The sequence below is a fragment of the Ambystoma mexicanum genome, chromosome 5p (assembly GCF_040938575.1).
Source record: "Ambystoma mexicanum isolate Mex_15411 chromosome 5p, UKY_AmexF1_1, whole genome shotgun sequence".
In the NCBI taxonomy this organism is placed as follows: Eukaryota; Metazoa; Chordata; class Amphibia; order Caudata; family Ambystomatidae; genus Ambystoma; species Ambystoma mexicanum.
The window spans coordinates 1308952349-1308973826 of NC_090930.1; the positions used below are offsets into that span (position 1 = coordinate 1308952349).

Consider the following 21478-nt stretch of genomic DNA (forward strand, 5'->3'; position numbering starts at 1 on the left):
CGAGACGTGGTTCGGTCACTACTCTTGTCACTCTCTTTCCTGAGGGCTACAAAATCCTCTTCAAACGCAGGCCCAACCGGCCCCGAAGTAGAGTGGCTCTGATTTTCCCTGAGTGGGTCCCTGCTGCCATCATACCCACTCAAATCTACCCCTCATTTGAATGCCTCGTCTGTAGGCTCAGGGTCTCTCCTACTCTCTTACTCATCTTTGCTACAATCTACAGCCCCCTTGCCCTATCTCTCTCTTCCTCTCTGAATAGGCTGACCTTACCTCCTCCCTCTTGACCTCTTCCTCCAAACTCCTCCTCCTCAGAGACTTCTACATCCACCATGATTCCCCCGAAACAGCCACCTCACTGTTCCGTGACCTCTGTGACTTCTTCCCTCTCTCTATTCTTCCTTCTGGTCCGACCCACTCAGCGGGACACACTCTGAATGCCGTCATCTATGGGGATATTCCTATCTCTAACCCGGTCAACACTCCCCTCTACTGGTCTGACCACTCTCTTCTCTCACTTGGGGCCACAAGGCCCTCTGTCCGAGCTGCCCCCCGCACTGCCAGCCTCCTTTGCCATCATTAGACCGATGAAGCGAGTGTCAGTCACTGCTTTTGCTTCCAATTTCATCCCCCTCCCACTCCTGCTCCTGATTCTCCCTATGACTCTGTCCTTGCTAACCTGCACCTCTCCATCTCTTAGTGCCTCAACATCCTTGCCCCTGTAGTGAGGATCCCCCTGAAACCTGCCTCCAAATGCAACAGCTGGTACGACTCCGTTATGGCATCTCTGAAACGTAACTGCAGAGTTGCTGAATGGGAGTGGCAGACTTCAGGTTCATCCTCTGACAAACTGGCCTGCCTCCTGCTCCAAAGGCAATATAGCCTTTCTATTCGCTCTAAGAAGAGGACCCACATCCAAGCCTGCATCTCTGGAGACACTAACAACACGGCAGAACTTTTCAAAATCTGCAAGGAACTCGCCAATCCAACTCCAGTCTCCACCTCTCTCCTTCCTTTGTAGGCTCTCTGCACCACCTTGGCCTCCCATTTCACCTCAAAAACTCAGGACATCCTGTCTTCACTCTCCACCACCCCATCTCCTTTTCCACAGTCCTGCCTCCTTTGGCTCCCCCCTGCACCCTCGGTATTCTTCTCCCACCTGCCCATAACACCCGATAAGGTCTCTAAAGTTGTCCGATCTATGAAGGTCTTATCCAAACAGGTACTTCCCTGCTCTTCTAGATCTATTAAGGACAACATCTCCTCTCCCGCCCCGGCTCTTGCCAATTTCTGTAACCGCTCTTTCAACACTGGCTCTTTCCCTCAAGCACTCCCTTGTGCACCCTCTCCTAAAAAGTTCTCTGCTGACCCTTCCTGTCTGGCTAACTATCACCCCATCTCCATCATCCCCTTCCTGGGTAGACTCCTGGAGAAGTTGGCCCTCCCCAACTGACCCTTTATACCGATCTCGTTGGTTGCCTCCACGACAATCAATCTGGATTCCAGGCATCCAGAGGCATGGAAACTGCTCTCCTGAACACCCGTGAAGACATGCTTGCAAGTCTTGACTGTAATGATCCTGCTGTTCTCATTCTCCTCAATCTCTCCTCTGCCTTTGACAAAGTCAACCATTCTATCCTCAGAAAACGGCTCTGAGATACCTTCGGCATCATGGACCGGGCACTGGAATGGCTGACATATTTTCTCAGTAACCACCCCTCCCAATTGCAGCTGGGCTCTTTCTCCTCCACCACTTCACTCTACCTGCAGCATCCCCCAGGGCTGTATCCTATCATCATGACTTTTCAATATCTATCTCACCCTCTTGCTCACCTCATTTCCTCCTTCTGTCCTCATGTCCAGTCTTATGCTGATGACACACAGCTTTTCTTTACACTTCCCTCTACCACTTCCTCTTCCTCCTCTCTCATTCCCAATTGTCTGTCCGCTATCCAGGCATGGTGTGTGGCTAACGATCTCTGTCTTAATGCCAGCAAGACGGAGATCCTTCCTATCAGGACTCCTGCACCCTATTTCCCTCCTACCTTTTGTCCACCTTCCTAGGGCCCTCTACCTTCACCATCCCGTGAGGCCAAAATCCTCAGGGTCATCTTCGTCTCTCTCCTTCACCCCACACATCTTGGACCTTGACAAGAAGGTCCACTTCCAGCTTCATCTCCTTCGAGGCATTTTCCCTTTCCTCACCTTTCCCCAGAAGCTCAATGTTGGAAGAGCTCTGGACCTGTCTAGGCTGGACTACTGCAAAAGCCTCTTCCCCAATCCCCCCCTTTCCACCCTAGGCCCCCTTCAGATAATCCAGAATAGGGCTGCAAGACTTATCCTTGGCCTCAAGCAGAGGGACAATATCTATCCAGCCCTAAGATCTTTGCAGTGGCACCAGGTGGCCTCAAGGATCAAATTTAAGACCCTCTGCATCATCCACAAGGCTTTCTCAGCCCTGGGATCAGGCTATCTCCAACTCTCTCTCCCTAAATACTTCCCAGCCAAAGCCTTCTGCTCCTCTAACTCAAACTCTCTGCGCGTCAAACGCTTCTCCAAGCAGAAAAGTGGGGGCTGGTCATTCTCTTCAGCAGTGGCCTCTATTTGGAATAGCCTCCCTGCCCCTCTCAGACTTGAGCCGGATCTCCTTAAGTTCTGGAAACTTCTAAAAATTCTGCTTTTCTCTAGCTCTTTGCCTCTTTCAATTCCTTGCTAATCACCCTTCAGCCACTGAGACTGACGTCCTGGACCTTCATGAATCTTACAGGGTACCAGGCTGCTGCCCAGTCGACACTAGCACCCCCCCTACCCAGCACTGCCCTAGTGGACCCCCTACCTAGCAGCTGTGCTTCCCATCCTTGGGATTCCTCCGCCCTAGCACTTAGCCAGTGGCCTCCTCCCCTGGCACCCCTCAACACTTCCCTCTGGGCTCTTATCTTCACTTGTCCATACCTTGTCCCTTAACTCCTGCACTTCTCTTCACTAGACTTGCATGTCCGAATGCCACAAAGCCCAGTAGGACCATGAATGTATAGTTACGATCTTTTGCCATTTATATTTACTCCCCTTGTTTCTTCCCCGTTTTTCCTTGTGGTGCTGAGAAGCAATATTTTGTTGTATAGGCGCCTAATAAATGCTCAATAAAAAAATACAAATAAAGCTAATGTTTGCTTTATGTAAGAATGTACACTTGTGTATAAGTGTTCTCATGGCAAACAGATTGTCAGCCTACTAAAATGACGAAAACCTCTATCTCAGACACTCCAGAATTTCTCATAGAGACTTACAACAAAGTACTGGCTGAAATGCTAAATAAGATAGCCACCTTCAAGAAAAAAAACAGCGAGTAAAAGCTCCAACCATAAAAAATGGTATACTACTGATCTCTTTACTCTTAGGAAAGAGAAAAGACCAGCTGAACAACAGTGGTTCAAACAACCAACGTTAGCCAATAATTCTGAATGGAAGACCTTCGAATTCTCACACAAACATGAGATCGTCACAGTAAAGAAAAATGTCTTCAACAAAGACATTTCTGCAGCCAACAATGACTCAAACTATTCGAGATCCTGAAATCGCTCAAAAAACCTAATGCCCTCTATTTGCCTATACATCCCACTGAGCAAGACTGTGAGGCTGTCCAACAGGCATTTTGCAATAAATTAGCTACAGCCCATGCCAACGTCAAGAAGGATCTTCAGAAGGACCTAGGAAACCGAATGGCTTCTTCCTCTCATCATTTTCCCTTGCCTGTACATGTTGAGCAACAACCCTGTTTCCTGTTTAAATCAATATCCAGTCTGGAAATGGACCAGATCCTATCCTCTATGCATCCAACTTTCTGCCGAGAAAACATTGTTCTGGCCAAAATGGTTCTGGACAATAAAAACATCTTAATCCCGTTCTTTACCAGACTCATTAACTCTTCCTTCATGTATGATTCTGTTCCTGACTCCATCATCAAAACTGTCACTATAACTCCGCTGGTGAAGAAGGTTCAACTAGATCCCAAAAATGCGAAAAACCTTAGGCCAATCACTAACCTAACAAGGTGGCCACCCTTCAACTTCAATCTTTCCTCGAAAACACCTCCAGATTCCATACTGAACAATCTGGTTTTATTGCTAACCAGCACCGAGACACCCTTGCTTGATCTCCATACTAATATGTTGGAAACGGTGGATCAAGGGAAAATAGGGCTACTTGTCCTATTAAATCTGTCTGCGGCATTTGGCCTTCTGAACCATAGCCGCCTCCTTCTAACTTTGTTGAACTTGGGGAAGTGTGCCCCGCAGGCTACAAAGTGGATTCCTATCTTTCTATCGCACAGACTATCTGGGGTGGTACCTCCTCCAAGTTGACCCCTATTTTCTGCAGAGTACCACAGGGTGTTTGCATATCACCCACACAGTTTAACTAGTACATTATACCTCCCTGTGGCCGATTAGAGGAGCAGGGGGTCTTTTTATGACGTTTGCTGATGACACGCAGGAAATCAGTGGAGATTATTATTCCGACACCACCAAACTCAACTCGATTTTTGGTATAATCAAACAATGGATGACTGACAATTGGCTCGGCCTAAATGAGGGGAATAGCGAACCATTGATGTTTGGAACATAAGCTGCCAGAGCTAAACTGGGGAAGGAATACTAAGGCTTTAAGGATTCTATTATACCGGTTTCTGAAAAAGTAAATTTGTTGGTGGTGTTTCTTGACTCCTCACTTAGTTGCACATCTCAGGTCAATTACATCTCCAGCAATTGTCACTACTAGCTACGTCCTCTGAAAAACATTAAACCATTCATCTCAGAGGTAAACTGTTCATCAATCGACTGCAATTATTCTCTAGTGCCTCGATTATTGCAAAGCACTACTGATAGGGGCTGACAAAAAATGTATTCAAAAGCTTCAGATCCTTCAAAACGATGTGGTTCGCATTTGTAAAGGAATCGCTCAATGAGAGCATATAACCTCTCATAGACAAACCTTACACTGGCTTCCGATACAGGCCAGAATCCTCTTTAACACAGCCACCACCGTGCACAAATGTCTTTATGGAAAGGCTCTGACCTACCTGAAGGCACTTGTCATGCCTTACGAGCCTAATCGGAATTTGCGCTAGACTAATATGGCACTTGTAAATAGACCCAAGGTGAAACGAGCAAGTGGACTAGAAAAGACTTTTCCTACCCTGGCTTCCAGGCTGTGGAATTCCTTGCCTTCCACGTTACGAATGAAAAGTAACTTGGACTCCTTCTGTCTTGCACTGAAAACACTACTCTTCAGCAAAACACCTATTGAGCATGACCCTGTCATTTTGTACTGTGACCTATATTGTCCCGTCCACCTACATATATGTCTTGGTGTGTTTTTGTGTGCCTTGATGCCTGCAGGTTCCCAACACGTTATAAATAAATAAATAAAATAAAAATAACCAGGTCTAGCAGCACCTCGGCGGTGACAGATTGTGTGAAAACGGCACACGTCATCCCAGACTACGGCATTGTTGGACATTGCATTAAGCCAACCATCATTCCCCTGAGGCCCCACTATAGAGCTTTTGCTTGTGGCAGCGGGGAACTGTTGATAAAGAAAGACTTGGAAAATTGTTCCAGAGATACTATTTTATATATAACCAATCATGCTGGTGTCCATTTGCATAAGCATCTATAGGGGGAAAGAATCTGTGCAAGATTTACAGAGTATATATCTGGGAAAGTATTTGGAGAGTTGCTCTGAGTTATGATCAAAGGTTTTGATGAGACATTTTTACATAATGTACTTATTTTGTGTGTCTACCTGCATTTAGTGTACCCTACCTATTGATACTTTGTCTGTAAGAGTTTCTGTTTTGTTGCACTTTCAATGTCCGCCCGGTTGGAGTTAGAAAAAGAAACTTCTCTCGTGGTTTGTATGACATAATTTTGCCTGTGCTCATGTGCTGTTGAAGTCTTTTTACATTGTCCTTTACTAAAGGAGGATCCTGGTGGTGTGCCCTGTCACCTCAGGTGTTAGCATTTATACAAAATCCTATGTATGTACAACATAGTTTCGGGCACTAACTGCAGTTTTCCCTCGCCCACTCAAGGAGCTCCCTAGTGGTCTGAGTAGCCTATATCCTGTTACCAGTCAGGGTGTGGATAACACTCAGTGTCTACATAAGCCCTCCAGAATCAGGCTACAGATATGACCTTCCCCAAAAGGTGGTGGATGCCTGTTCACATCTAGTAATGGTGTGGTGGCTCACTGAATAAGATTGCTCTGCAGGTTCTGGCATGAAGTAATTTTTAGATTCATGCAGCAGTTAACTGAAAAGACATGTCTTCCTTTCCAGAGTATTACACTGTGGTCACCATACCTGCCGGTGCCCGCAGCATTCGGGTGCATGAAATGAACATTTCTACCTCATACCTCTCTGCGCGCAATGCCCAGAAAAAATACTACCTCAATGGTTACTGGACTGTGGACTGGCCTGGCCGCTACAAATTTGGAGGCACAATCTTTGACTACAAAAGATCATTCAATCATCCGGAGACTTTGACTGCTGTGGGACCTACAAATGAAACAATAATCATTGAGGTAGGGCTCTTTTTTAGTTGGATCTAGGCAGCATGATGATTTACAGTGCTGTAGGCAACATGATGATTTACAGTGTTCTATGTTTTATTAACATTCATATGGATTCCTATATTGTGAACCAAGCTGTGTAGCAATGTAGCAATTTCCACTCTCTAGCTTTTTGCATTGCTTTCTATTGAAAAAGGCAACATTAAGTTCACTGTGTTACACAATCTAAAGATGTGAGTAGATAAGAATTTGGTTGAACGCTACAGAGATCTATTGTCTGTTAGTTACAAGGCTTTTCAAGAGAAAATATATCTTGTCTGTATGAAAAAGTCTTCAGTTTTGAAATTGTTAATTGATCCTTCACGTTGCACATAATATGATATGATTGATTGTTAATATCATGCTTAATACCCAGAGGTTTACTAAGCAAGGACGCGGGGATCGAACCTGTGTTGCTCCATGACGTCTTGCTTCCAAGACGAGCATGTTGCCCCTGAGCTATCCTCCCGAGACCCCTGAAACATACGAGGTCCCTTTAGAAAAACTTAGAAGAGAGTGTGTACAATGCAAGCCCTTTGAAGTATCTTTTATTGCATCTGGCGGGACACAAGAACAAAATAAATATATAAACTATGGAGCAATAGCACAACCGAAAATCTATTTATTAATTGAAATGCTTTGCATAGCACTTTATCACCGTATGCCCATTGCATAGTGCTTACCAATGTCTGTTTACAGTGCCATGGAGGAAGTAGGGCTCATGGCGATTATTTGCAGTGATCGTCTGACTGGCCAATGGGTTGTTACTATTGAGTTAAGATTTGATTGGCCAGTAGTGTTCTCCATCTGGTGAGGCCGGTCTCTTGGCCAAGGTTGGGTGGTCCAGACCCTGTCTGGTGAAAGCTATGCTTTAGTTCCACTGCCTGCAAAAACTAGAAGCAGTTAGACATCAGAAAGTGCCTAGTCAAAGCAGGAGGAGGCATTATGTGACCTCCCAAAACCTCACCATATGTTGCCATGAACCTCACGCCAGCTCATATGGCTGGAAATGGGCTGCACTTTGTTCTGACAATGCCCAGACAAGAGTATTTTAAATATACCCCTTCTTAACCTTGGACCGGAAGGGCCACAAGTGGTCAGACATAACATCTTGCTAATTGTAGGAGCATTTACGTGTGCCCTCAACATGGGTTTCCAGGCAGTGCCTTTGGTATGCTAATATTTGACAGGTTGAACTGGCACAGACTTATCTGTGGGCTGCAACACTATGGCAAGGCTTCGACCATATTGCAGAAAAGATTCGGGCTGTAATCTGAAGGCAAATTATACAACATGTGTAAACATGTGCTAATATTTGCAGCAGAACACGTGCAGGAATTAGCATGAAACAACACTTAGATCTATGCTGGCTCCTGTCTGAATGAAGGCCTGCCTGCTGGGGGAGTGTGGGAAGGCCTTATCTCACACAGCAATGGGTCCTTTAAGGGGTTGCAGGACAATGTGCTGGGCATCACATTCTCACAAGCTGCACTTATTTACATACACAGCATGTTGAGCCTTAACAAAGTGGCCAGTTCGGGATGTAGGTTTCAAAATGCTAGCTGGACGTCAAAGTATAGGTTTGTAATCTATTGGGTGCCCATTCTTAAGAGGGGCTGTTCTAACAAAGTGGCGTGGCCCTTAGACTGTATTTACAATTTGCAGGTACACATGGAACAGAATGCATTTTACAACTACTCAATTTATAAACAAATGTTTAATGTATATGCTGGGCATTTAGACAAGGTACACAAAATCATGCACTATTAGGCCATAAAAGCACAAACATAGAAGCATCTGACATTAAAAAAAAACAAATCTAAAAATATGATGCATTTAGGCACAGTAGCAGAGTTCATATGCTTTAAAACATACTATGCATTTAAAACATTCACACAGAGCATAGAAAACACAAATACTGTGAACTAATATGGTAACATGCTCACCGGACAGATAACCATGTACTTCTTCTGAGCCATGCTCTGTGAATACAGCTAGGAAAATCTTCATATTGGATGTTAATTTGAACAAATGCATGGCATCCTTGAGGGTACTGACACTGTGTTCCCACAAGATTAGCTTTAAATATGCACTTCTTAGTTTTTGAGTAAGGGACAAATAAATAGGACATGTTGGAGTGAGTCTATGTCATGTAGACAAGAAATACAATGGTCATGATGTGTGGTATTTCAGGCTTTTTTCACGCACCCCAAAAGTACCCAACCTAAACCTAATCTAAAGACCTTTCATATTGTGGGCCTATCAAGTCAAGATAGCTTTCATAACAATTTCAGTTGTTGTCAACCAATAAGCACATGCAAGAACTGAATGTTGACTATTCGTAATTAGATGTTCACTTATGTATACTTTGTGGGTAGTTTTAACGATCGCCGTGAGCCATACTACACACAGTGGCCACGCCGGGCCACTCAGATGCTAACCAGCACCATATTCAAGGAGACCAATAGCTCCATACTCTTCCGCCTTGATAAAGACCCTTGGTTGAAACACGTGTTGGCTTTTCGCACAATTTCCTGACAATCCAGGCCTACTTTTGCCGATTAATCAAACCATTGAAAAGCAAGAACATAAAAACCCTATTGATGCCAGAAGTGATTACTTGACCAAACGTGTATCAAGTACTGTTACGATTGGCACTAGCGTGATCTCGCGCCTTTCGACCAGGGATCCAACCGCATCCCTAACTTTCCCTACCCCACGGGACTCTGGGAGCTTTGTCCCTCAGCCTGCAACGGCCGCAGGAGATATCTGTCACATTAAAACTACTTAATAGATCAGCGCAGGGATACTCTTTCCAACAAGCTCCTTCTTTTCTCAGTCTAGTTTTAACCAAAGCTCTCATCCTATTATTTATGGGCACTGGGTTACCCCACAGATTAGAGGGGTTCAACAACTTACAGGTCTGCACCAGGGGGTCATTGCACCTCCATCCTGGGATATCAAATCTGAGAGTGCTTCCCTAAACTGAATAGGGACGAACAAATACACACCCAAAAAAGCACAGGTTTAACCTGCAAATCATGCATCATTCTGTGCCAGTTCATTTACAATTTAATGGGTGAATTGGGTGCTCCTTTAGGTAGGAATAATCATTTTCAAAAGGTTGAATTGTTACAGACTTAAGATCTGTGGGCGGCAACGCCACAGCAAGGAAAACATGGGTTATGATATAAACCTTCCTGTGGCCTTGCAGACCACTAAGTCTGAACCAATTGAAACTATCTTGTCTAAACACCCAGGACATGCATTCAAGATTTGCTTACAAAGCAAGTAGGCGTAAATGCCTCCTGCCTCATGTATGCCTGTACATTTGAAATGTAGGTAAAGGGCCACTTTCTGGAGATGTACCATGCTCTGTATGTAACATAAGGTGTTGCATGTGAGCATGCCATGCCCAGCACTTTGTACTGCAGCCCCTTAAAGAACCCCAAGGCTTATGAAGATAAGACTTGGCACCCTTCAACAAGCACTGTTCTGCTTACTTTGCACCCCTTCATTCCAACGACACAGAAGTACTGTGAACAAAGGAATTCCTGACTGAGTTCTAGTGTAACTATTATCTCCCTTTCAAACATTCTGTATAATTTGCCATCAGACTATAACCCCATTTTTTCAGCAATATGGTTGAAGTCTTGCCATGCCGTTGCAGCTCACAGATCTTAAGTCTCTCCCAGTTCAACCTTGTAAATATCTTATCTAAATGCACAGCACATGCATGTGGTATGTTAATGTATCTGAGATTTGCTGTGAATCTCGAATACTGACATGTGCCCAATATCTCCCTACATGTCCCTCTACATGATCGGCCTATCAGTGAACATTGGCTTAATTCACACGTGAGTTCATTGTTAATTGAGAAGAAAGTGCTGTACTTTTACTTCCCAATCTACGCATATAATCCTACACCCCGCTCTTAAAAGTTCTCAAAATGTTATTGGGTTTTAGGCTGAATAGTGTTTTAGCAGCACTGCCAAGTTGACTCCAATATCTTGAACTAATTTTTAAGCCTGGTAAGAACAGAAAATATCCGCCTTGCCCGTTAACTGACAGTGCTAAACAGAAACCATGTGCTAGCGGGCGGGCCCTCGTGAGAGCTGCGGAAATGTCCGGAATCCTGTTGTTAGCCAAGTACTTACCCTGACATCCATCCCTGTGCATGAAGTAATAAGGTTAGTTCTGCTTCCACTTGGGAAGGCACCACATGGGGATAAATGCCCTAATGCGCTGCCTCTGTTAATCCAGAGTAACGCGTGATCTTTGAGGATTAAGTGAAGCAGACATTTAATATCAACATACTAGTGGGAGAATCTGAATGCTGTCCTAGAATCATTGGTCAAACTGCTCTGATGTGTTCTGGACATGTTCTTATCTTCTAGGAAACGTTGCTATGGATGTTTCATCTTTTAAGGATTTTGGCTTCACCGCATTTACAACACCTGCCCCAATACTTTTTCTCCCGATAAAAAAAAGGCTCTCCTTCCTCCCCTGTCATCTCGTGGTATTACCAGAGAGGGAGCATCTGCCCTGCATGTGACCTCACTTCACGCAGGGGCTATGCATGCTGCCCAATTCCCACTGAAAAGAGTTTCTATCAGAAACATATGCCTTCCCTTTTCAAAAATGGCGGCAGATTACAAGACAACTAGGGCCTTTTGAAGGAATATTAGATGTATGATGCAACTTACAAACAAGATAAAACAAGTCTGCTTTATCGATCAGGTCACAGCCTGACCAAAACTGCTAATAGGTTTGCCATTGATCGTTAATGATTTTTCAAATATGAACATATATAACAAAAACATGCTTACCGGGACGTTCAAATGTATTTTGCATTTCTTCTGTTGGCATATCATAGCGTTGTTTGGCTAAAGGATTTGCTTATTCAGAGTCCCTGGTGGAAGAACACCAGCGATGGATTTCTAAACTCTGGCCTGGTGGACAGAGGTTAGGAGGCCACCCTAGTTCTAGTGAACAGGGTAAACTCTGTGAGCTGTAGCCAAACCAATCAAGGTAGCATGGAGGGTGGTCATGGCTAAGTCTCAGGAGAGGTGAGTGGGGTCAGGGTTCCACGATGAGTCTACACGGTGAAATAGTCATGGATTACACTTAGACAATAAGTATAGAAATACTATATGTATTATTGGCCAAAGAACACACTATAACAATGAACAGAGCAGGTAATATTACCACACAAGACAACTAATATCAAACATATATACAGTCACTGTTAGTCAATGCAAAGTAAACAGTTCACCCCGCAATACCTGAAAGGGAAGGTGAGTAATTAACAATATGCACCAACAGTCACCAGGTACAGGAGCCGTACTTGAAAAGTCCAACGCTAAATTGATTGGGGCCTTGTGTCCAAAGTTCACAAGAAGTTTTAGAAGTTGGAAAAAAGTTAGGGAATTTTCCTGTGGATGTGAAGATTGTTCCAGAGGACTGTCCAAGGAGTTTACTGGTGAGTAAAGTACCTCTCTATATTTTGAAGGGCTTTTGCTTCAAGTTTTGCCAAAGCCAAGGATATAATAAATCAAAGTTCTTCACAAACTTTTAATAGGGTGGCGATAGGGGCACCTGTAAGTATCAGTACTACTCACCACCCGTATTCCAATTTTTCTTCAGACTTGGTAAGTCGAAAGAGGGGTGCTGGAGGTAGCTTGTCCTGTGATTGGTTCCGGTCGAAGATGCCCAGGGGGTGTGGTTACATGCAATGTTCCGGTCGGGTCCAGGAGCTGAGTGCAACCTATTCCAGTGGAGATATGCAGTAGGCACCAATGCAGGACTCTTCAAGACACTTCACCAGATCGGGGAAGGCCAGTTCCAGTGGCAACAGCGGGCGTCTCACTAGTCACAGTCAAAGAAACCCTTCCAGTTCTGGACCCCTTGATGCTGGGAAGTTGAAACTTTGTCAGGAAGGTGAACTTTGGGACTAGCTGGAGAGCACTGAAGATCTGGGCAAAAACGTGCAACGGTGACGCTTCTGGCATGGTACCCTAAAATGGAGTTGTTCAGCCCACCAGCTGGCTCAAGGACACTTCCAAAGACTCCAAACTGGAGGGCCACGAGATGACGCAGAGACTGGTTGGTCCCACCAGTTCAATGGGTCAAAGTACCAGAGAGGGTCTTCTGAGATCAGTAGCTAGACAGGGCTCCACTGGGACAGCCGCAAGAAATGGTTACCAGGCCTCCTCAGGACGGGCCTTCAGGTATTCCTTCGTCTGCACAGCTACACGGGGTACTTATCTCCTCTTCAGATTGTTGGAATGGCTGCAGAACCCCTCTTTCTAACCAAAATGCAGGTGACAAAACACAGCCCAATCAATTGAAGATGTGCCCCACACACACACACACACACCCCAGCAGTGGTACAATGAGGGACTACTGTGGGTGAAACTCATCCATACACTCCAGACATCCTGAAACCAGTTTGTGGATTGTGACCAGCTGGTCCCAACCCACTTCATGGCTTCAAACACACATGGTCTGCAATAGCCCACGAAAAAAACTGCTTTTCTGGGCAAATGCATGAACATAAAAGCACATTCTTGACCTGGCAAGGCTGGAAGAAGGGCAAAGAACAAAATGGCCGAAGAATAAGCAAAAAACCTTGTGGCACAGCTATGAGAGGACACTATCCACAGTTAGTAGCCAAACTCAGTAAACGTGAGAGAGCTAACTAAATATACAGTAGACATCCTACAAATGTAACTGCTGCCACCAGCTCGTATTTAGCCACATTTAAAAGTAACCAGAAATCCTTTGAGTGTAGGTCTAGGGTGATCCAAAAGTATCCCCACAGCACTGCATTGGAAGGTGCATTGGGCAACATGAAAAAGTTACCCAGAGAGATAACATATAAAAGTAAAAGGGAAACACAGTTTCCCAGTACTGACAGTCTGAAGGACTAGTCATTTTCCTCGTAAAAATGACAACATTCTCTATTCTTTTTTCACCAGCGCCCAGATGCAGACTCTGCTTGGATCCATGTGATATGTGATTTATAAATGTATAACATCAACATCAAATCATAACAAATGAGAAAAAGGCCAGTGGAGTGAAGCTGTAGGCTTCACTCCACTGTAGAAATTCAGGACAAGGTGTTAAAACAAAAGCAAAACGTGTGGGGGTCCATAGAATATGGAGATAAAGTTACTTAAATAGAAATCCTTCCTAACACATGCTTTACTGAATGTCAGGGTTGACCCCCATCTTGGACATTGAGTTGTCACTTGATATTAGTCTGTGTTTTACAATTGTCTTTTATTGCTGGAGGTTGATGAGTGTGAACCTCCTATACTCAACACATTCTCTTATGGTCTGGCACTCCATATCCCAGTATGCAGCATGCTTACACAATTAGGGATTTCTCAGTCTGTTCTTGGAATTAGAACTCAGTTTCCCAAGATACAGATTGCAGGCCAATGAGCCCTTTCTTTTCATCTCTGGTAGTCAGCACTCATTTTCCAACTTGCAGCCTGTCAGTCAGTGAATACTTTCTCTATTCACTTCTGGAGTTTGAAACTCGGTTTCCCAACAAGCTTTGTGTCATTCAGCCAGAGGCGTTGCTAGTTGGGGGCTGAGAGGGCTATAGCCACGGGTCTTTTGGTTGTAGCCCCGGATAGAAGCTCTGGGGTCACAACCAAAAAGGCTAGGTAGTCCCCAGTCCCGACAGTCCCAATTAGCATAGCCCCGGAACTATTCCAGCCCTAGCAACACCCTTGCATTCAGCAAATGCTGCCTCTGTTCGTCTGGGTAATTTCTAATCAAACCTTAAAATGTTTCATTAGTTCATTTGAGGCTCGGAGACTCTGCTTCCCAGCATGCAATGTTTTACAAAGTTTAGGCCATTCTATTTGTTCTCCCTTGAGAAGGCCCTTTGGCTCCCCGACTCTCAATCCTGTTTTATTCATCTTTACCCTGTGGCCTTTCTAGGTTTCTTGTCAGTGTGCCTCATTCATCCCTGCTTCTCAGTAAGGGTTTAGTGTTGTGTCTGCAGGCTCTCCCCACTGATGATAGTTGAACTAACACTGGTGTCCTTTTACTAGTTCCGCTCACTCTCGCTGCTCGGTGTCTGACATTCATTAGGCCATTGGATTTGTGTCTCTTCAGATTTCCTCTTGCACATCAGTTCACCTGTTGACAATCTAATGTCCCTCTAATGTTGAACTAGTTGGCCCTCTGGCCATTACTGCTTTAGCTGGCTTCCTGATCACGCAGCTACCTTCCAGTGGATTGGTCAATTCACGTACTCATCATCACAGGTTTTTCAATTGGCTGAAAGGAAGCCACCCACATCAGCTGACTGCAGTCAATGTAAAAATACTAACAGGATCATTTCCCTCCCCTCCGCCAGACCGGAATGTAATTTATTACAGTATATTACATTAAAACATTCGCAAGTTCACCCAAATTGCTGTAGGATAGTATTTATATGAATGCTACCTGAGCTTTTTTATATTCTGGCAGACATATTGTTATTATGGGTGTAGATGGAAAAATGCAGACGCTGGTCTCTTGGCATGTAATAGATAAGCCTGCTTATATACATTCGTCCGGATCCAAAATAACCATAATTGTCCCTGTATTCAGATAATTTAGTGCTTGGAGGAATTTGTGGAGATTTGGGTGACAGTTTCGCATTTACCTCATGAATAGCACACCAATGTATATACTCAGTTTAAAAGTCAGTATTTTTGCTGCCAGGGATGTCCAACAAAATCAATGGGCATCATTACGAGGTCGGCAGTAACCCACCTGTGCCACCGGCGGGTTGCCATCGATCTCTTAACACAGTTTTGCCACCTGATATCCTGGGATATTGCAGGTGGCATTGAGCTGGGATGTCAGGCTGCAGAAATTGTAAGTCACAGGACTCCACGGGAATGGGGACACGGAAGCACAGGCACTGTAACAGTGCCGGTGCTTTCGTGAAAACCATGCCTGCAGAGGCTGGTGCTCCCAGCCCCTGCAGGAATTCTCGTAGTCTGGCAATCTGGAAAATGGGCCGGTACATTGCTACCGGCATCCTTATTTCCGGACCGCCAGGCTTGTAATGAGGCCCAATGTGCCGAACCAAATAATTACTTGTCCCTGGCTGTTTCGTTAACATAGAAACCAAAAGTAACTCTTTTATTTAGCTAATCTAAATATTTATTTAAGGAAGCACTCTGGGGCCAAATTTCCAGAACGTAATGCTAATTAAAAATAGGTAGAAGATTTGTATTATTTGCATTACTTTAAGAAATGTGCAGGTCACAAACGTGACCTGAGTATTTCCATAGAGCTGTGTTGCACAGCAAATAATGCATTGGCCAAGCAGCTTGCATACAGTAGTGTCAGGTGTGCACTCATATCAATAATGTATGATAGGTTACCATCACCCACATAGGTTCAGGGACTGCACTTCACCAAGACTGGCCCTTAGAGGGCCTGTCACAGCGAAATGTATGCAAAAAGAAAATAAATCTGTCTCTTTTTGTGGGATAGTAATGCAAGTGGGACAGAAGCAGATCTAAATGCTGCTCTACCACTTAAAAAATGAGTAAAGGATTAGAGATTACCCAGTCATGCATTATATAGGGGAATGCATTTGTTTTCTGTGCATTTTAATATGCATACAGTTTGTCAATTCAGGATGCACAGTAAAATGTGCCCACGTATGAGTGCAAGCGTGCAATGGGGTGAAAAGGGGCTTCTCGTTCAAATGGCCATTGTTAATAGGGCCTATAATTTCTTTCGTATAATTGCTTGAAAAAAGGTTCTGGGAATCGGCTCTTAATGCAGAGATTGGTTATGTGATTTTCCCAGGTACAGAGCGCATAGCATATCTATACTAGCCAACCTAGGTAACTTCAGAGGGCTGAAAGTCTGCACCATGAATACTTGGCATGCGGTTGACACTGTTTCTGCCCTCCTGGCCTATCCTCAGTGGTCCTCAAGGAAGCAAGCACAGCAGGATGAAGCTTCAGCCACACATAATGCATGACTGACTCGTCCCCAGGGCCAGCCGCTTTTCAGTGATCCATGCCTTGATTAGATATATTGTAACATTATTACCTCAACATACTCAAGGATGAAAAGCAAATCCAGGCATGCTGACATGTAACTGACTCTGCTGGTCTGACTTGCAATGTTGCAATTCCCCACTTCAACTTTACTAATTTGATCGACTACAGACGGATGAAAGGCTGAGTTGTGCTTACTCAGATTCAAACTTGGAACCTCCAACCTACACATAGATTTCAGTTGTGGGTGAATAATCCTAATTAGATATGGCATTGCAGATGTGAAGACGCTGTTCCGTTTGGATAACAATCACAGATGCTCAGGACATTTACTCTTGCTAACCCCCTATCCAACCGCAAAACCCATCCCTTGCTTTGCACTAACCTTTCTCTCACGTTCTGCATCCTCTGAAGTTGTAATTATTATTTGTGTTTACCCAAGAATCAGCATAAACCTTCCTGAACTTCTGCCAAACTGCCCTGAAGATGTACGGCTCCTAAGGAAGATTTATGCAGATTCAGGCTGTAAAACAAATCCACGAGAACCTGAATTCCCAGATCTCACATTGAGAGGCGAAGGAGTCCCCGGATCACTTTTGAGGAAGGTCGCTGAGGCTTAGTAATGAATGTGAGGTAGCATTTCAAGGTGTCTAATGGCAAAGAATTGTCTCTGCAGTCACAAAAACTGAACTACACTCACTAAATGGGTACCTTTGTTGAGTTTGGTAAACCTCTACTCTGCTGACATGGCTAATACATGAGAAATGTGATGTAAAACATTCACCTTCACGGTGCACATAGAACAGACATGTTTCTGTGAAGTACATGAGATGTAGACAGGCCCACATCCATGCCAGATAGTAGTGATAGTAATATTGAGCCCTGGCTGATCTTACCATTGTATGGAGGGGTCAGCAAGGGGACTGGATGCTGCCACAAACCAGGTGATGCTGAGCTCAAGGCCGGGGTGGGGAGGATTCCCTGTATACCCCCACCATGTCACACATGAGGGGCAGGTACTCTTCACATTGGAGTTTTAGAAACTCGTGTTTCTTTATGGGCATCATTAAGAGGTGGCCCTGTCGAGCTGGTCTCACTTGCATACTCGGCTCCCCTCACACAAGTGCAAAAATCATATCCAAAACCACATTGAGAAAGACCCGGACCTGAACTAAATCACAAACCCGAATATTCAACCAGTCACTTCACCACGACTCAACACCCACATGCCTAAAATCGGTCAGGGTAAGGGAGTCATCCCTGAGAGCAGGGCCAAGGTGTGGCAAGGAAAGAGACAACTGCCCATGGGAAGGTACTAACCAAGTGCCAATCCTCTTTAAACACTGTAAACCATTCCAAGGGGTGGGCTCATCAGAAATCCCCATAACAGATGCATAGTGAGATTTAAGTGAGCTCCCTCAGGGCAGAGAGGGGCTGAAGAGCTGTCAAGACCCTATAAAAGGAAGGGACTGTTACAGAAAGATGTGGGACTCTGCTGAATCGGAGATAGTTAGCTCAGAGCAACAAAGAAGCAGGAAGTTGGAGTAGAGATCTAGAAAATGTGAAAAAGGGCCCAGAAGACTGATGTGAGAAGGAGATGGGAGGGTGGAGAAGAGATCCAGTGTGCTGGGGAGAGAGATACTCAGGTGGCTGAGGAGAAGAAATCTAGGGAGGCGGGAGACCCAAGAGGTTGGGGAGAGGGAGGACAAGGAGGCCAGGGAGAGAAGAGCTCAGGAAGTTGGAAACAAGATCTTGTGCCGAAGGAGACTTGGAAAGAACATCCATGGAGGCTGGGGAGGAAGGGACCAGGGGGCTCGGTAAAGAGACCCAACCATTTGGGGATAGAGAAAATCAGGAGACTGAAGAGAATGAGCTCCAGGGAATTATGGAGCGAGGCCCACAATATTGGGGGGAATAAAAGAACCAGGGAGCTGGGTAGAACTAATCTCAAGAGGTTGGGAAGAGGGGGAACCAGGAGGCTGGGTAGAGATAAACCCAAGAGGTTGGAGAGATAGGCAATCAGGAGGCTGGGGAGAGAAGGACCTAGACAGTTGAAAGAGAGGCATTGCAATGTTGGCTGCGGTTACAGAGGTTGTTAAGAAGGAGGTGCTGAGAGAAGCTAAGGAGGAGGTTTTGAGAGGAAGCACAGAGGTAGGGTGAAGAAGCCAACCCATAGTATAGAAATGTAAGAGGAGAACATTGCTTAAAGAGAAGGTGGTAAATAGTGAGGAGATCTTTAAAGAGATGGGTGACCAGAGTGGGAGAAGGTAGAAATAAACATCAAGAGGCAAAAATAATCAAAAAGAGAAGAAATGAAAAGAGGGATATTGAGGAGAGAAGCTACAAGGGGAAGTCTGGGACAGGTGTCGGAATGAGCCTGAGGCAACGCATCGAGGAGGTGCAGCAGAAGCACAAGGAGTCTAGAAAGGACACTATTATACAAGCCATTTGAAGGGTTTCTCACCATTGACAATCTTTATTTTGTTAGTCTTCAATAAGAGATTTCAGCTTGTCTTTTCATATTGGTGGCATTTAGCTTTGGGGTCAAGAAAGTTTGCTTTGACCCTGTGATTTTTATGCTCTCTTGCATTTTACCTTCACTCTTTTCTCCAGCTTGATCTTTAGAGCATTTATAGACTAAGGCACCGCTCCCAATCCACTCACATTGGAAAGCAGCTATGACTGTGTCACATTCGGTCTAGCTGGACACTTAACGTTTTGAAGCCTACTTACTCCAGACTTGCCTCAGCACCTCTGCCTCTAGGATACAGCAACAACCTATGAAAAAATGTGATCGAGCTGGACACATAAAGAGTCGTGGCCACCCTCAGCACCGATACACGTGCCTCACCTCTTCGGTTGCTTACTGGAGCCTATACACCCCACCTAATTCCTAGTCTTGGCCAAATGCACACACGTATTCTAAGCCTTTTGAGAAATTTCCGACGCCTGAACTTCAATCTCTGGGGGCATTCCCACCAGAAGCGCATTGAGACCATAATAACGGGAAAAGGTGCCATATAAATGACTGCTACTAATAGGGAATTCAATGGCTGAGGCTTCTGCATAGTCTTTTTTGCTGGGTAATTTTGATCGGATTATACTGGACACTGCCCGTTTTTACGGATTCTGTTAGCAGCCAGGGTAGTTTGGTTGTCTTTTCTGTTCACTCCCATTACTTTGAGTTGCTTTGGTGCTTTCATGTGCAGCTGGGACCCCATTACACACCTCGTTAGCTTCACCATGCTTACCTGCTAAAGAATTGTGTGATAAATCTGTACTACACATTGTGTTTGAGTAGATAACAGGGAAACTTACTTCGTGGGCACTTTTAGCCAGTGGCACTGAAGTACAATTCAAGTTCCCAGCTGACAACCGGGATTGTTGGAACTTCATCCCCCATCAGCACTGCTGCTCGCGCAGCAGTACTGACGCGTTTACTGGGTGACACAGGCCATAACTGGCCCGCCTCAGTGCAAAGCGCTGACGCAAAGCCTTTTTTGGCCTGTTTTCAGCCAGTTTGCAGTGTTTGGTGAGAAACTCTGCATGACCCCTGGTATGGTAAGTGTTGAGTGTGATAATACATGAATATTTACTGAGTGATTGTAGGTTTGTTAGTACGATACCTTAAAGATCTAGGAAAATGTCAGTCTTTACAAGCACCGTGCTGAAGGAGCATGACCACAATAATGGTAATCTTTCGTTAGGGACTCTAGATAAAATTAGGAGTATATGTATTGAGAGGAAAGAATTTAGCATGAAGGTTCCACCTAAAACCCAAGAAAAAAGGGAAAGTCCCTTGGAAGCAGCCCTTCTGAATGTCATGTTATGCCCTCGAGATTCATGACTTTATTCAGCGTCATGATTTGGATTGCCTGTTTATCACAGAAACATGGTTTAATGATTCTTCACAGGCCATGTTTCATTTACTGGTCCCCCAAGATTATTCTATCCAGTTTATAAATAGAAGGGCTAGGAAAGGGTGTGGGGTGGCTGTGATTCTTAAATATTCACTCAAGCTGTCCCATCTAGAAGTGTTAGACTGGGAAGCCAGGGGAGAATAGATCAGGGGCAACGTGCTCGCCTTGGAAGCAAGATGACACGGAGCACCACAGGTTCCATACCCGGGTCCACTCTTAGAAACCTCTGGGTATTAAGCACGTTATAAATAACCTATCATATCATATCATCATATCATAAGCCTCCATACAGATAGGACATGCCTGTTGCCTTTATCTGGAGCTTACAAACAAGTCATAAATCTTATTTTTGGATATCGACCGCCAGGAACAGCAAAAATGTTTCTGGAAAAATTAGACAAGTTTCCCATAGATATTGGTAGCAAACATAAGGAGCTATTGTGTTTGGCGATTTTAACATTTGGTTGGAGGATGCTACATCTCCTGACACCAAAGAGCTATTGGAGATTTTGTCCACTCATGAGTTAACATCATTAGTACCATCTTCCTCACATAGGCAGGGACATTGTCTCGATGTTTTGCTATACAGAGGCAATATTATAGAGTTTTCAGATACACTTTTTGTTCCCTGGTCTGATCATGCTGCCAGATTGTTTAGGCTGAAGCAGGTTGGAGGAGGGTGTGGGGGAAGAGTAATCATACCTCTATATTATTTCGGAGACCAAAGACTTGTTGGACATATCCGGCAGTGAACTCAAAAATGCCCTTAAGCTAGTAGATCCCTCATCTTCTTATGAGGAGTTTTTCAAGGCAGGGGTGGAGATCTGCAATCGAGTCGCTCCTTTGCAACAGGGCAAATCTAAGAAAATGTCCAAGGCTTGGTTCACACAAGAATTGATCACTCTACGGCAAAATCTTAGATCT

General features: G+C 44.6%; 1 protein-coding gene across 1 annotated transcript in view; it reads left to right on the forward strand.

Annotated features, from left to right (window-relative positions):
* Window positions 1-21478, forward strand: part of ADAMTS16 (ADAM metallopeptidase with thrombospondin type 1 motif 16) — a 631464-nt gene that overhangs the window by 370389 nt on the left and 239597 nt on the right. The window contains exon 16 of the mRNA XM_069613712.1: window positions 6335-6579. Coding sequence (XP_069469813.1) covers window positions 6335-6579 — 245 coding nt within the window. The remainder of the gene's footprint in view (window positions 1-6334; window positions 6580-21478) is intronic.